Below are 17,170 nucleotides of genomic sequence, written 5' to 3'. Positions count from 1 at the left end.
GATTCAAATTATGCCAGCCTTCTTGCCAGCCTTGGAGGCCTCCAAACTGATGGACCAACTCCCCAAATTCAACGATCATGCTGTCTGGGTGTCAGCCCTTTGAGATAGGCCAGGTCAAGAAACAGGCATAGCGGGGATTCCAAAAATACTCTTTTTTTGCAGTAAGATAGAATAATAGAATCTGGAAAGCCCGTCCAAGTTTCTTGCTCTTCCATCTTTTACTAAGCAAAATCAAGGCAGGGTTAATTTGAATTTCTTTCTCATATTTCCCTCTTAGTCAGAACTGTGTAAACATTTCTGCCAATCCCCGCCCCCCTTAACAGCTTACTCCTCCCTCCCTTCCCCCATTAATGGGTCTCTCATACCTTCCCAAGGTCAACTTTAAATTTTATTTACACCAAAGAATTCTGAGTGCAAATGTGGGAGAAGGCTTTGCTATACCAAAGACTACTAGGAAGAAAGGACAGCAACCATTTTTCTTTAGAAAGATGCCTGCAGTAAATTGAATTTACTTTTGGCACTAGCTGGAAACACAGCTGATTTGGAAGACAAAGGGCAAATGGAAAGACAATTTCAACAGCCTTTATTCCAGCTACACTTGAGTTTAATTTTAGGTGATGCACCTGTGCAAAGTCAATCCAAGCCAAAGCAGGCAATATTATTGAGTGATGGAAAACAATTCAACACCACCACCACCATTTCCACACATACACACAGCCTGTTCAGTCTTGTCTGTTGCTACCACTTACCCATGAGTGAGACCCACCCTTTGAGTGACCCTTTGTGGGAAATGGGCAGCATATAAATTGAATGAATGAATGAATGAATGAATGAATGAATGAATGAATGAATGAATGAATGAATGGACAGACCATAGGAAGACCTCTCAGTCAATGAGAAGCAATCATCCAGGCTCATATCCCAACCTATTTGTGCTTGGCAGTTCCCAATACTTATTTGGTACCTTTAGAGAAAAAAAAAAAAGGAAAAATCTAGTGTGGTTAAAGAAAGAATCAGCATGACTAGAGGTGGGATGGAAAGAGGCTTAGGCTCTTTCATCTCCTTCTTACCTCCATTTCACTCCTGAGCCTGTAGAAATTGAAAAAAGAACGAGAGAAGGCCCAGAGAAGCCCCTATGTTCCAGGGCCACGATGGGCTCTCATCTCAGTATCTAGCTGCTGGAAAGAAAGTTAATCTAAGTTTCACCTTGTCTTCCTGGTTCATATAAGACATCTAACCAGGGGAGGATAGTTTGCCTCAAAACAATTCCAGAGCCGTCTGGTCTTCTCCCACTGCTGAGGAGGATTTCATGTTTGCATGTTACTTTATTCCTGCCTTTGACTCAGTTGTCTAGTTGCCAACCCACCCATTAAATGGCCTCCTTGATGAAGCCACAGCTGTTTTGATAAAAATGAAGATTCTGCCTATGTCCACAAATTATTTTATCATGTCAACATCTATAACTGAATAGTGATCTGTGCGAGATCCTATCAGAGAAGCAGCATCTTTTCTTGTGCAGGGAACGAAAAAACCCAATCTACACTCAGAATTCACACGTTTTCCCACTCCAGCTGGATGAAAGACAGGCTGCATTCACTCCATGGCGATTTTTTTTTTTAAAAAAAATTAACAAATCTCTCTCCTTCTTACTTGGTATTTTATAAATCATCTTGGGAAACTCCTCTCATTTTTAAAAGACAGGTGTGATCCCATTCACAACCTTGGGAAAGATTCTTAAAAAGAATCTGGGAGTGGATTTTCCCCTTTTGCAATGTTTTCTACTTTTAATAAAGTAAAACTTCTAAAGAAAATTTCCCAAACCCTGGCAAAGTGTTATAAATGCTGCCTAAGGCGATGAAGTTTTGCTATTACGACTTTCGATGTGAAGAACCAAACAGTTCATTCTCCGCCACAATCCTTCCATTTATTCATTCTCCTCTGAACCAAATTGGGATCGATGATCTAAACAGGGAATATATGAAATCTTGCTCAGTTACTCCAAATGGAGGGATCTTTTCTTGCCCATATTGATCTGGCTGGGTTTTGAGTACAGCACAGCAATTACTTAGGAATGGCAAGAACTTGGGAGCAATGGATTGCAACTTTCTCCCACACTGCAAAGATTTAGGCTGGGTTTATATACAGGTAGTCCCCGGGTTAAGAACGCCCAGTCTAAGGATGACCCATAGTTAAGAACGGAGCCTACTGTAGCAAAATTCAAGTTAAATGTACAATGATTCGAGATAAATACACAATGGTTTGAGTTCATTACACAATACTACTTACACAGTATAATACATTAATAATGTTCTGGCTTACATACAAATTCGACTTAAGGACAGACCTTGGGAACAGAACTCATCCTTAAACTGGGGACTACCTGTAGTTCTGAATGCCCAGAAGGCACCAAGTTGCCCCTCACACATGTTGTTTCTAGACACTATGTCTTTTTTAAACCACACTCTCTTCCTTACCCTTGACAAACAAAACACGAGGTACAGTGTGTTCTTCCTACACACAAAGAAATGCACTCATCCTAGCATGCCAGGCACTTTGTTGAAATTAATCATTGCTGCACAAATATTAATGAGAACTACTTATTTGGAAGATCACAACCCAGATGCAGAGGGGCCAGCAAATTGTCACTACTCTGATGTTTTCAGTCTCTAGTTTTTTGGGTGGGTGGGAATTTGAAGACAAATTCTGAGGCAAAATGGATGCCTTAAACCTTATGGCATCTACTTTGTGTATCCCTCCAAACTGGCAAAAGTCAGTCGGGGGGGGGGGGGGAGATTAGGTTTTTTTAAACAGAGTTAAATGGGTGGATAAAGCTTTAAGGGGCAGATTTTACCTCCTCACTCCATCCCAACCCTTCCAGAAATACTCTGAGGGCCTCTAAAAGGATGTTTGAGATAAACACAATTCTGTGTTGCTTATATCTGCTGTATTCTAAAAGAAAAGTAATTTTCCAGCCCTGTATCTTTACGCAGTCAAAATAAAACTGTCAAGTTACAAGAAAAAGATAGGCAGACAAAAGAAAACCCTGATACAGAGCTAGAGGAGAAAAAAACCTTGAAGGCTTATTTTGTTTTTTAAAGAGGACAGAGCAACCTTAGCGATCACAGAATTCTGACTGATTAAGAAAGGGGGAAATGGAACGACAGACGTAGGGGAAGGAACAAAGCTTCGTTTAAAAGAGACTAGCTGTCAACTTTAACAAAATGAATCCACCCTACACACATACTGTTACACCCCCCAATTGTCAAAACAAGTCACTATTAAATATCACATCCTCCTTTGCAGATTTTAAGAAGAAAGCTCCATCTAAGCTAGAAGCGATCACCATGCCATGAATTCAGTAAATGATTTAAGGAAACTCTCATAACCCAAGAGTATCATGTTAAGCATCAGTTAGTAAGAGAAATTAATTTAATGGCACCCAATTTAATAAACAATGTTCTTCTACTGTATTTTTTAGCAGATCTGACATAGATGCAAACCACTAGGCTTTACATAAACAAAGTCTAATTATTATTAATCACCTTAACCGAGGGATTAGAATACTTACAACTGCATTTATTATTTCTTTGCTTTATTCTTGTCATGTTGTCATAATTGATTATGATATATTTTATTTCTGACGCTATTTTGTATCTTCTTATTAGTTCATTTGGTTGAAAAAGAAACTTTCATAGCTGAATATGCAAGCTATAACAAATATAGTAAATACATAAATGCATTTGTAGTATATATTTCTGCACAATGAAAATATTATAAATAATGCCAGGATTAGCTGTAATAGTTGGATATGATGGGTATTTTCAGTGCAACAAAGATCATATTAACCTAAAAAAAGACATTTCCCCCCAACATTATTTACCTTAAAATGAGAAGGATCAACTTATATTCACCCAGAAAAGGAGATACACACACATTTTTACCAACAAATTTTTCTTCTAGGTGGAGATCATCTTAAACTCAGGAACATCTTCCTTTTGCATAAATATGGAAGAAAAGGAAATCCCTCATCTAAATTGCAGCTCTCATCTTTTAAATCAATTGAAAAGTATTAATTTCCCCATTTAATTAATGAAGTATAGAACCTTTATCAATAAGCAATAACTCTTCTTAAATTAAATTCAGACAGCGTATGTTGAGAACAGTAGAACAACATCTGAGGACAAAGTGGTGAAAAGGCATTTAATAAAACACTCTTGCAATTCTGACAAAATGATAATTCCCCCAGTTTGGGGAAAAGGGAGAGGAGAGAGAAGCCATTAGCTGTAAACTGATTTCAAAGTAGCTACAATTTGGAATGCAGTTTTGCACTGAGGTACAAGAATAGAAATGACTCATCTGACAAGGCTCATTAATATCCTTAGCAAACAGGTTAAACAATCGGAGAGATGACTGAATTTACATTAATCCACACAGTGAAGTCGCAAGGGAAAAGCCTAAGAAATTAAAATCAATTGCTTCACAGATCCAAGGGTGCAACGATGGCTTAGATCTGATGAAACCAGTATCTGCAAATCAACACAAATCCCCAGGGCTGGCAGAAAAGTTTGGATTTTTCATACTAACTATAGGAGCTTGACTATTACAGAATATTTTAAATTTGGGTGTTCATTGGTGTTAACTGATTTAATATTAGTGATTCCTGATTTAATATTAGTGATTCCTCACATCTGGTGGATACGTTTTATGATGTGTGTTTCAATCACTATCCCACAGCATGATAGGTTTCATAGCAGTGAAGCTGCATATCATTAACTGTGCTCCTTTCTCAATAAAAATGGAAACAACAAAAATAGGTTTGGAATAGCTATTAAATGTTTTAACTGGGCTCACATCGCACCGAAATATAATCTGATTTCTTAGGTTTGGATTTAGCATATTGAGTGAACTATAGTGGTTTGTAAACCATGGTTTATCTGTTGCATTAACTCAGCCAAATCATATTTTTTGCAAACCATACCTGAGCAAACAATGCATTCATGCAATATGTCAATCTGGTTACCAAATTTGCACTCCAAAAGCAAAGTATCTAAAGAAAATGTATTTTCTAAGGAAAGAAGCCAGTTGGAATGTAAACAGACTTAGATAAAGATGAAGAATGGATACATTCGTAACAAATTGGAAAAAATTACAACCTGATATTACTGTATTATGCTTCAAGAAACACACGTTCTACCAAATGAACAGCTTTTCGCCAGTTCTAGGACTTGGAATGGACAAACATATTAGTGGATATTCAAATAAAGCATATGAATAGCTATCATATTTAATAGGAATCTTAAAATTGATGTTGAAGATAAACATTGAGAGTGAAAGATGTTTTACTTTTTTTAGAGTTAAGAAAGCTAATCTCACTATCTTATTTTTATTGTCCTTGTAAGAACCTTCTTGAAATATTTCATAAAGTAGTTGCTTCACAAAACTATAGTCTGCAGACTATACATATTCAATCAAACTCAAGATTTTCAATTAGACAGAAGCACTCCAAACGATTCTTTTTCTCAAAACTGGAAGGTACTGTAAGCATATATATTGTTAATAGATATTTGGCATTCTTTAAGTTGAAAACATGGAACATATTCTTTTTCACATGCTCCTGAAAACTGTTTTAGATTAGATTATTTTTTTATTTCCTCTGTTTTGGTGGATCAAGTTATGGGCTCTTCTATAGATCCTATTGCAATTTCAAATCACGCTCCTGTGACTTTAACTTGGAAAATCAATCATTATAAATGAGCTAATTCCAGGTGGCTCTTGAATTATTTCTCTCTGTAAAGACACTCTTTTTGTGGAATATATTAAGAAGGAAAATTGTTCCTTTTTTAAAATTAATCATGGTTCAACACACACTCTAACATGATAGGATGCATTTAAGACATTTATTAAAGGATCCATTATTGCTTTTGCTTCAGCAAAAAAGAGACTTAGAAACTGTCGTTTTATACAGTTGGAACAGATGGTTATGGATTCACTTTTGTTATATCCTAGAAATCCCACAGCTGAATCATATCAAATATTTACAGCAGCAAAATTTACATTCAAAACAATTTGAATATTCTTTGAACTGTGTTGACAGAAATGACTTCACGAACACATAAGCAGTCACCACCATGTTACACACTTCTGCCCACAATAGACATACTTCTAAAAGCAATTACAAAAGAATTCCACACTTAGCCTCTAAATTCAGATCCTGAGAGTTCTTTCCACCTCTTCACTTCCTACAGATATCCTTGAAGGTATTCCTTTAATTCTGGAAAAAAAAGTGGATTGGCACCGAGTCAGGACCACATGGCTGATGGGGTAAGATGGTGAGATCCAACTTTTCAGTGTTGCCTCTTGGACGGCTCAGGAGCTGTGAGGCCTACTTTGTCATGTTGCAGCAACATTTCTTTCTTGTGCTTCCAAACTGTATTTAAAAGTTGTTTCAAAGTTTTGAGTGTTAATAATAAGCTGATGTTTCAACGGGTGCCGATGCTGGGAAGAAATTCCTCACCTTCATTCTCATAGTGCAACACCAACAGCTGGCAAATTTGAACTCCTAGAGCTGTCATCTTTGCCATCAGCATTCAACAACCTAACTAGCACAAACTTTCTGATACTGAAGAATATCAGTAATGTGACCCACGTCTTCCTGTGAAATGCCAAGCATGACAATTTCCCCTTGAGTGATCCTCCAGTTGTCTAAATCAGTTCATCAACCATTCTTTGCAAAACCTGTCGGCTGCTGTCAAAGGTCATCCAATTTTCCTGGTTCACCATTTTACATTTTTGGACCCAGTGATGAATGGTACTCACATGAACATCATCACCATAAACCAGTGTTGTCCAAACTTGTCCACTTTAAGATGAGTGGACTTCAACTCCCATGCTGGCTGGGGAATTCTGGGAGTTGAAGTCCACTCATCTTAAAGTGGACAAGTTTGGACAACACTGCCATAAACAACCTGCATTCAGCAGTGAATTTCAACTGGAGGGACTCCTTCAGCAATCAAAAATCCAGTCATGGTGCAGTGCTTAAAGCTCATTGACAAGTACTTACTGGAGGCTTCCATTTTATACACAATAGCAACACAACTGTTTCTCATAGCAACTTCCCATCAACTGAAGAAAAAGAACAATTGCTAAAGAACATGTCAGAGTTTCTTGCGCATCAGTACTGCCATCTGTTGGCAACTTATAACATTGGAGGCATTACTTTTCATTCAACCCTCATATTTAGGATTTTTTAACATACACTCTTTTGTATTCCACTATTTTAACAAATCAAAATTTGGAAAAAATTACTCAGGAATGTCTTTAAAACAGTTTTGTTTCAACAGACTTTTGGGCCCTAGGATGATCCGAAGCATGGTTATTATTACTTGTTATTATAGTTTTTATTGTTTATGAATGGTTTTAATAGTTGAGATAATCTGCCTTCGTTTGTTCATATACATTGCCCAGAATTTATCAGGCAACATGTATAAATATTGTTAAATGAGCAAATGAACAAATAAAGGAAATTCCCACACATTGCTTAGAAAAGCTCAAACAAAAGAATTTCCAACACATCTCAGAAAACAGCTGTTTCTACTTCTGCTCTGATCTATCATTTCCTCACACACCCACTTTTAAAACATTGTTTTGTGTTGTGTAATCCCAGCCAATCATAATCTATTCAATAAACTATTGTTAAGCAAGCAATGCATGAACCAAGTCTATTTCCTACGTTCCAAAGAAGGTTTGTATAACTTTCAGGAGATTCAAACTGTGTTACCACAGAGATGCTTCTATGCCAGTAGGCATAGCCAGCTGTGGATAATGGGAGCCATAAACCAAGGAAAAGAGGATCTGTGGCTCACCAGCCACAACCAGCATAGCCAATGGTGAGAACTCCTGGCAATATTAAGAGGCCCTAAGTTCTCCATCTCTGCTGAAAGCCAACACACAAGAAGAAGGCTTGGTTGGCATGGCAATCATGAGAGCATACCACAACTTAGCGTAAAAGATCTTCTGCATCCTGGTATCCTGCAGAGGCTTTGAGACTCTATACAAATTACAAGCAGCAGAAACTGGCAAATCTTGGACCTTTAATTAGAAAGTCTTGCAGCTTCCCCCAGAGTGCTCAGCTCTCTTCCTCCTAACCTTTTGTTTTGCTGGTTCCAACATTAGCCAAGGAACAAGAATAGCCATGTCTTGCATGTGTATTGGCCCCAAGACAAAAACACACAGCATAAACAATCTGATCCTATCTGACCTCAGGAGCACACCCAGCATCTATCAAAGGCAGTAGAATTGCCAAGGCTCTGAATAACGATAAAACAAAGACATCAGTTTTATAGCCTTACAACATTTAACGTCCTGACCAGAGCTCATAAAACAAAAAATTCCACTCCTCATACATCTAGATCTGAATGATCTATTATGCAGTCCACAGGATATATTATAATACAATAGCCATTTCTGCTTTAAAACAAGGAAAGAATCCAAAAGGAAGAGAGACGGAAGTTTGAGAGAGAAATGTCCTGTTCTTCTAAGTGGTTGTGGGGTTAGGGTAATTATTCAAAGCCAATCAAATAAAAAATCAGGAAATGCTGAAATGCATCCTTCTCGGGAATAAATCCCTTAACAACCACAAAATTGCAGAAAAGCCGTATGGCCTGTCATCACATTTAAGACAACTTGTTTATGTATATCACCCCAACAAAGAAACAACCCAGTTCAATCCTTTACAGGCCAGTTCTATAAACAGGAACACTTATCACACTCATTGTTTTATGGGGGAAAAGAATTAAATTTTGGAAAATTTGAAAAAGTCCTGAGACATTTCATACTTGGGAGGGATGGCATAAAATGTATTAATAGACAGGGTTTTGCATATACACACACATCCTTGCATGACAGAAAAGGCAAAAGCAAGGTATTATCTTTATTAAATGTTGAGGAAGAGATGAAGACTTGCAAGATTCTGTTATTATAACCAATCTCAATAAAAGTAGTTGTAATGGGCTGTGAGAATAACCTTGAGACACAGGAGGAAGAGCCACAACCTAGACAATGGTCTGATAAGAGAAATCTGAGTCCAAACCAGGAATGGGGGTAGAGAGAGCATCTAGAATTGACCATCTCTAGTTCTCTGGAACGTAAAAGCAAGAGACCCCTCTCTGAAGTCTGGCGTGCTTTCAGACGTACAAGATTCTGTTACTGTAACCTTACAATAAAGGTAGTATTAGTATTCTGGGTTTTGGTTTCCTGGTCTGGACTACCTTGAAGGGCTTACAGTAGTTTTAGCCTTCCTGTGGAATTGACTTCTTGGTCTGGTCCACCCAGTGGGGCTGACATCAATCTTGCAAATCTGATTGTGCTGTACCTCCTTCCCCTTTGTATACTTCAGTGAATTAGGGAGGTGTCTGTCTGACCTGCTTACAAACGCTGTCTGTTGTGGATTTAAGATAAGTTTTACGTCGTGACGCTTTGCTAAAGGAGCTGGCATATCTTCATCAAGGTCATCTTCTTTACTGTCTACACCATCCCACAGGACAGTGATGCAATCCATGCTGACAGCCCCTACACCCTTGCCTTATCACTGCCCATCTCTAACTAGATAAGTGTTTCTCAACCTTGGCAACTTTAAGATGTGTGGACTTCAAGCCCACACATCTTAAAGTTGCCAAGGTTGAGAAACACTGAACTACATGGATAAATACTCTGATGCAAAGTCCTCTCCTACCCCTATATACCTCTTTGTCATTCTGCATACATTTATATTCTAAGCAATGGTGTGATTCTTGTACCTAAGTACAGCCCATGGAGCTTTTCTCAAGACAGAAAGGCCATTGCCCTGTTGTTCTTCAGGCGAGGCAGGGTGGCAGGAGTTCCACGTCCCCTTGTGAGCCACACGGTGCTTCCCGTTCTCCCGGCTGGATGATGGAGAGAGTAAAGGGGCATGTAGAGAAGCTGCCGGCTGCCGAGCCATCTTTGCATGGGGCCTTCCATTTTTTCTAATTAATAAAGAAATCAGAAGCTTACGTTAGAAAGATAGAATTCTGCCTCTGTCTTGTTCTCATGGAGAGAGAGCCTAGCAACAATATTTATTTAGCAGACCACCAGGGTGAAAGGTATTGATCCAAAGACTGAGACTGAGTCATAGAAAGGCTCCACGTTAAAACAGGCTACACTATCAGAAGACGTATGCCTGCTTAACGTTAATGCTTTCATTGGTTTTTAACACTTAAAAAAACATTGGTTTTGTTCAAACATTGGTTTTGTAACAATGAAGATGTTACCTAGCCTGGTAACAAGACGTCTGCAAGAAAACCACCAAGCTCAGAGAACCCCAAGGACTCCACATTTCATTTGTTTGTTTAACTGCACACACTTTGAGAGATTATTTAAACAGAAATGACACAAGGATAAAGATCAAAAAGCAAAGTAGAAGATAAACAACTAATAAAACAGAAGTAAAAATATTATTAAAAAAACCTTTTGGTAACCCATTCTCCTTCTCCATTTATTTCTCCAACCACTAACCACTATCTAAGTATTGGTACTCCATTTTGAACATTACACATTGGAAGTTATTGCTCATATCTGTTTAAGTCATTTCATCTATTGTTTCGGATTGGTCTCTTAACCCTTTTCCTAAAAACCATATTCCAAATGTCTGGATTTGCCTTGCTATGTAATATATTGTTCGTAAGGGAGTCATTCCTGCTTGAATTTAGCTAGGCTTCTATATAAAATATATGCTATCAGTTTTGCCATTGCTGCATATTCTGCAATTTTGGTCTCCCGATCTTTTATTGTCGGCTGGGTTTCTCTTTTCCAGTATTGAGCCAGGTTAATTCTTGCCACCATCACATATATCTCAATAAATTGTGATACTTATGTTTCCTGGAAATATTCCTAATAAAAAATAGTTATTATGGAGTCCTTGGGGTTCTCTGAGCTTGGTTGTTTTCTTGCAAACATTTTGTTACCCGGCTAGGTAACATCTTCAGTGCTAGAATGGAATGGGGTTTTCCATTCTAGCACTGAAGATGTTACCTAGTCAGGTAACAAGACATTTGCAAGAAAACCACCAAGCTCAGAGAACCCCAAGGACTCCACAATTCAACCCTGAGCTACACATATTCACTTCTATTAATATTTATTATTTCAGTTCAAATGTTACGTTTCAAATGTTCTGAATGTTTTGATTTATTCCTTCTAATACTTTTGAGAGTTTTTTGCATCACCATATGTGGTCAAATGTACCTTCTTTGCTGTAGCATTTCCAACATTTGTTATTACTTGTCTATCTTGGTAATCACTGACAGAGTTAGATACTATCTGTAACTCAATATTAATGGTGTAAGCAGCATCAAGGTTTAAAAAACATGAGACCATAAAAATAATAGGAAGGGGTATTTTGACTGATTGATCTCAAATATACTATAATAAGTGTCTGTATTAATGCATTATTTGCTGTATCTTGCATAACAAAAATATTGTTAAAATTCTCTTTAACATCAGCACCTGTTCTTGAGGTCTGAAGAATAGCCAGTGTAATCCCACTTTTTAACAAAGGATCTGGGGTTGGGAAACGAAAGATGAGTTAGCTTTTCCTTATCCCAGGCAAAATGGTTGAAATTATTATTAAGGAAAAAATAAGCAAACACATAGAAAAATGCGATTTGCTGAAAAGGTATCAAGGGAGCTTCTACAAAGGTAAGCCTTGTCTCACTAAATTTCTAGACTTTTTTGAGGGGGTCAACAGCCATGCAGACAGAAATGACTCAATAGATGTTGTACAGCTGAATCTTCAAAGAGCCTTTGAGAAAATCCCTCATCAAAAGCTGCTGAGCAAACTCAGCTGCCAAGGAAACAGAGAATGGGAAGAAAAGAGCAGGTCTCACACCAAAATGCACGAAGTGAGATCCCCCAAGGACTGACATTGGAGCTGGTGCCTTTGACTCATATATCAGTGTTCCGGAGTTTGCAATTCAAGGTAGTAACACAAAAAAAGGGATTGTGGAGAGCTCCAGAAGGATCTCTCCAAACTGGGTGACTGGCATTCAAAATGGCAAATGTGGTTCAGTGTAGGGATGTGTGTTGGCCCCAAAAAGCAATCCATTAATAAAATCCATCAGGAAAGAGATTTTGGAATCACAATAGGCAGTTGGATAAAAATGTCAAACCCTCTGTATAACGGATAAAAAGGAAAAAACAAAATCCATGCTTGGAATCTTAGGAAGGGAACTGGAAACAACTGATCAGGTGGTGGTAGGATAGCAGTTACAGAAGGCTCTGGATGAAATGTATTATCTGCATCCTTTTCAGTTGGGATTCAAACCTGGGCATGGGGCTGAGACCGCTCTGGTTGGGTTTTGGGGAAGTATGACCCCCCCCCCGGTACTGCTGGACCCTTCAGTACCACTGTTCATGGTATCCTCCTGGACCATCTATGAGGGTTGGGAGTTGGGGGCACTGTACTGCAGTGGTTCTCCTCCTTCCTTGGTGGATGATCCAATCAGGAAAAGAGGCTGAGCTCTCAGGCATTTTGATGTGAGGTGCCCCAGGACTTGGTCCTGTGTCCCTGTTTAATATCTACATGACGCTGTTAGAGAGGTTATCCATCAGCATGGAGTAAAGAATCATCAGTATGCTGTATGCTGATCATTCCTAGCTGTATATCTCCACCTCAAGCTGATCAGGAAATACAGTCAAAGCCTCATCCCAGAGCCTGGATGCTATTAGGGTCTGGATGGAGTTAAACAGATTTAGGGTCAATCTCATCAAGGCAGAATGGCTGTGGACTCAGAAGCCTTCTAACTCTTAGAGGAAGTCCCACTTTGACTCTAATTGGTATTGGGCTCCTCTGCAGAGAACAAAATCACCACCTGGATGTTCTAGATTCATGGCTCCTGCTGGAACAGCAAATGGAAATTGTGTTCAGGTTAGTCTTTACACATCTCTGACTTACGCACCAGGTGTGGCCTTTTCTGAAGTGACAGATGTTACTGATGGTCATTCATGATTTTGTCACCTCTTGTCTGGGCTACTATAATTCATTCCACATGGTGCTGCACTTGAGGACCTTTCAGAAAGTACAGCTGGTTCAAAATAAGGCAGCCCATGTGGTGACAGGTTTTGCCGACATTACTCATGTGACATGATTACTGTGGGAGCTGTATTGCCTGTCGGTAGGCTTCCAGGCACAATTCATAGGGCTGATTATCACCTCTTAAGCCCTATGTGACTTTGGTGGATCGTCTACTCCAGCTGGAATCTGCCCATCCAAGGGAATGTTGGCAAGAACTTGGTAACAGCTACACTTTCTGATATTACTGCATTATTAGCTGTAGTGATGGCAGCCAATTCTAATGGCCACTAATTGTTATTAATAGCTTTTAAAACGAAAACTGATGGCTGTTTACTATCTCCTGAATCATAGGCAACATACTCTAAATGCTGGGTCTTAGGAAGCAACAGTTGAAAGGGACTATCACTCTCTAGCTTGTAAGCTTCCCAGATGCCTTTAGTTGGCCATTGTGTGACACAGAACACTGGACTGTGGGCGTAGGTCTTGATCAAGCAGGTGTCTTCTTTGGTTTGTATTTTGTTGCTCCTCTTCTTTTGTTCTTATTTCATTGGTCCTCCTTGATGACAGCTGCATTTTCTGACGCTACTGCATTATGAGTCTAAACTTCTGCTAGGACTATAGTAGCAGTGTTGTTTGTTTTAAAAATGATGAGAAAACCGGTCTCTTCAAATCACTACCAAAAAGAAAAAAGGGCTTATGGAGACATAAAATATTAAACTCCATAGATTATAACTCTTGTACTTGATAATAATTTATTATGGGTATAAAGATACACACTGTCAGGACCATGCAGGCTGATTTCTGGAAGTTCTATTGTCCAGATATGGCAGCCATATGTTCCTGAAGCAATCAAAGTTAATAATTACCATATAATCATTATTATCTAGGGCTTTGCTAAACTATTAGCAGGTGATGGCATGTGGCTGACCTTACCTGGGGTTGGAAGCTAAGCAGGGTCAGGTCTAGTTAGAATCTGAACAGGACATCACCTTGGAATCCTGCAGCTAGACCCACCTTGAAAGAACACAAGTGTAAACCACCTCCATTGTTGCTAATGAAGACTTCATGGATATGTCCATGAAATCACTAGACACATTTATCTTTACCTATCCAATGGGAATAGCATTAGCCTTATTATATTTTCCCTCAGTGTACTAATTACAGATTATTATATTTTTATGACACCAATTTTCTATTTGCTCAGGATGACTTTAAAGGTTCTCCAATCTTATTCCCATCCCTACTTTAACTTCTGAGAGCCAGTATGGTGTAGTGGCTAAGGCATTGGGCTAGAAACCAGGTGACCATGAGTTCTAGTCCTACCTTAGGCAAGAAGCCAGCTGGGTGACCTTGGGCCAGTCACTGTCTCTCAGCCCTAGGAAGGAGGCAATGGCAAACCACTTCCAAAAAACTTTGCCAAGAAAACTGCAGGGACTTGTTCAACACTGACTCAAAGGCACCAAAAAAACAACAACAACGTTAACTTCTACTTCCCTTTCACTGACCCCAAAAAAGAGAGATCCAAGTAATTTCTTCATTTGAATTGCTTCCCAAAGAGATAAATGTGAAAATGAGCAATTTCTGCAAGTTTATGATTTTGTGAACTACAGAGTTTTCCAGAGATCAACCATAACCTCACGGGATCATGTATAACATTTGTTCTAAAAATGATGGCCTTTGATTTAGGTTCATATGAGTCTCTCAGTGCCATAGCCAAAGTTCAGTATTAAGACCTTTTCTAGGGAAAAAAAAGAGTTAATATTTAAAATATTTACAGAAACATATTATTTTAGATAGATGGCAATAAACTTGTCTTATACCTTAAAAGCACGGGTTAGAGATAAGCTTCTTTAGAAATTTGTATTATTATATTATTATAATGTAATACATTACATTATTTTGATACAGTGGTATTTATACAGTATTGACTAGAGATTATTAATAATCTAAAATTTAGATAACTTAGACCTTTAAAGATAGAAAAAGAAAAAAAAGATATTATATCAATGTTAATTATAATTTGAAATGTCAGTTAATAAACATAAGATTGTTTAATTTTTTACATCCAAAGCTGAATATAACATTAATAAACAGCTGCAAATTACATCAAAATATTTGTTGTACAACAAAGCTTTCTGTCTTAAGCTGAATACTTAATGCTAAGGCCTTCACTGTATTGTTACTTATTACTATTTCTGCATGCTGAGAAAAAGAGAAAACAACAAAGCAAAGTCGACAATAACAACTAAAAGGAAAGAAAAAAGACAGGGGAAAAGCTGTTTAGTTTCTAACTTCCCCCTTTTTGTGCTTCTGCTAATTTGCAATGTTTAGAAACATTTAGGTCCCTTAGAAGCCAAACTGTAAATGTTTATATTTGCCATGCTGTGTGATATACAGTATGCATGGGAAAGAGTTAAGCATTTGAACTGCAAGCATCTGTTCATTGTAGACAAAAGAATGAGGTTTCTTTTCTGTCCAACCCCATCGAGATGCCTAAGAGGTGTTTGGCTTGTTTGTTTGTTCATCCAACTTGTATGGCTGCCCAATTCACAAGGTAACTCGGGGAGCGAGGACAAAACAACTCGGCAACCAATGACACAAATCGATATACAGTGGTACCTCGGGTTACGAACTTAATTCGTTCCGCTTCTCTGGTCGCAGCCTGAATTGGTCGCAACCCGAAGCAAATTTCCCCATAAGGTTCAATGTAATTACCGTTAATCCGTTCTGGCGTGGAGGACAGGGAGGCCGCTATTGCTTGGAGGGAGAGTCCCGCTCCCTACGACCACGTGTCAGGGGCGGAAAAATGGCCGCAGACCACGTGTCAGGGGTGGAAAAATGGCCGCGGACCACGTGTCAGGGGCGGAAAAATGGCCGCGGACCGTGTCACGGGAGGGAAAATGGCCGCGTATCCTGTTTGTACCCCGAGGCGGAGTTCGCAAACCGAGGCAAAATTTCGCAGCCGGAGCTGGTCGTAACCTGAAAAGTTCGTTAACAGAAACGTTCGTAACCTGAGGTTCCACTGTACTACAATGCCCCTTAGAGCCAGAATCACACCATGCTCTGGTCCCATTCCTGAGCATCGGACTAGGACCAGAGACGCCCCAGTTCAAGTCCACTTGTAGCTATGAAAATTCACTGGGTGGCCTCGGGCCACTCACCCTCTCTCAGCCCAACCACAGGATTGATGTGGAGATAAAATGAAGGGAAACCCCATGTAAATTGCTTTGAGCTGTTGGAGAAAAGGCTGATATAAATCTAACAAATAAATGAAACAGAGTTGAGAGTTGAATTGGGAGGCTGCCTGATCTGGTGCCTGGGGGAAGGCTACTTTTGTTTTTATGGCTTGTTGTGAGTCACCTAGAACCATTATATGAGATAGGTGGCCATATAAGTCCGGTAAATAAATAAAACAAATAACATACGTGTAAACAGACATGTATGCTACTGAACAGCTTTGGGAATAGGCTTGTCTGTTTCCACAAGCATAATGCCAGAATAGTAACTTAACGTTTACTACTCACAATCTGGATCCCTTTTGTGAAAGCAGGAAGCCATCGTACACTAAGCAGACGCCAAACACGGTGATCCCTGTTTCTTTTACCAGCATTGCACAAGTCCCAAGAAATAAACTAAGCAGCAAAAAGGACGGAGAGGCAGTGGGAGGGAAATGTTCCCCAACATAAAGCTGATCCACACTCCTGCAAAGCAGAAGGAAAAGCCAATTGTGAAATGAAAACTGTACTGTAAAAATAGAAATAAAAATTCTCAACCCACTCCTGTAAAAACTGATATAACCACCCAGAGTTGCCTGGCAAGTAGGTGGCTTTATAAATTGAATAAATAAATCAATGGCTGGGTTAGATTTGGAACACAGTAGAAACAGGCAAGGAAGAATTATGTTCCTTCTCTATTGCCATGTTATTATCCTACAATCCATTCACATTGGAAGTGGCTTTTTCTTCTTTTTTCCTTTCTATAAATTTTATTACAAGATTATCAGGGTGTCGAGCACAGGAGGTCAACTTTGGGTGACTTTGGAAGGATAACTTTTAACATTTTTGGGTGGTCAGCAGTCATTACATG

The 17,170-nt window shown here is 38.9% G+C and overlaps 1 protein-coding gene across 4 annotated transcripts in view; it reads right to left on the bottom strand.

Annotated features, from left to right (window-relative positions):
- The window catches only part of TMTC1 (transmembrane O-mannosyltransferase targeting cadherins 1), a 139,267-nt gene that overhangs the window by 101,476 nt on the left and 20,621 nt on the right, over positions 1–17,170 (bottom strand). For 3 of the 4 annotated variants that reach the window (XM_015887540.3, XM_025164681.2, XM_088141210.1), the window contains exons 4-5: positions 16,609–16,785; positions 9,795–10,001 (exon numbers count right to left, since the gene is read on the bottom strand). In XM_015887540.3, coding sequence (XP_015743026.1) covers positions 9,795–10,001; positions 16,609–16,785 — 384 coding nt within the window. The remainder of the gene's footprint in view (positions 1–9,794; positions 10,002–16,608; positions 16,786–17,170) is intronic. The other variant, XM_088141209.1, reaches the window with a different exon arrangement.

This window comes from Python bivittatus, unplaced genomic scaffold, assembly GCF_059951505.1.
Source record: "Python bivittatus isolate LINGU-HERP-01145 unplaced genomic scaffold, Pbiv_v1 ctg000330_np1212, whole genome shotgun sequence".
Lineage (NCBI taxonomy): Eukaryota > Metazoa > Chordata > Lepidosauria > Squamata > Pythonidae > Python > Python bivittatus.
This window is presented reverse-complemented; position numbering and strand designations above follow the sequence as displayed.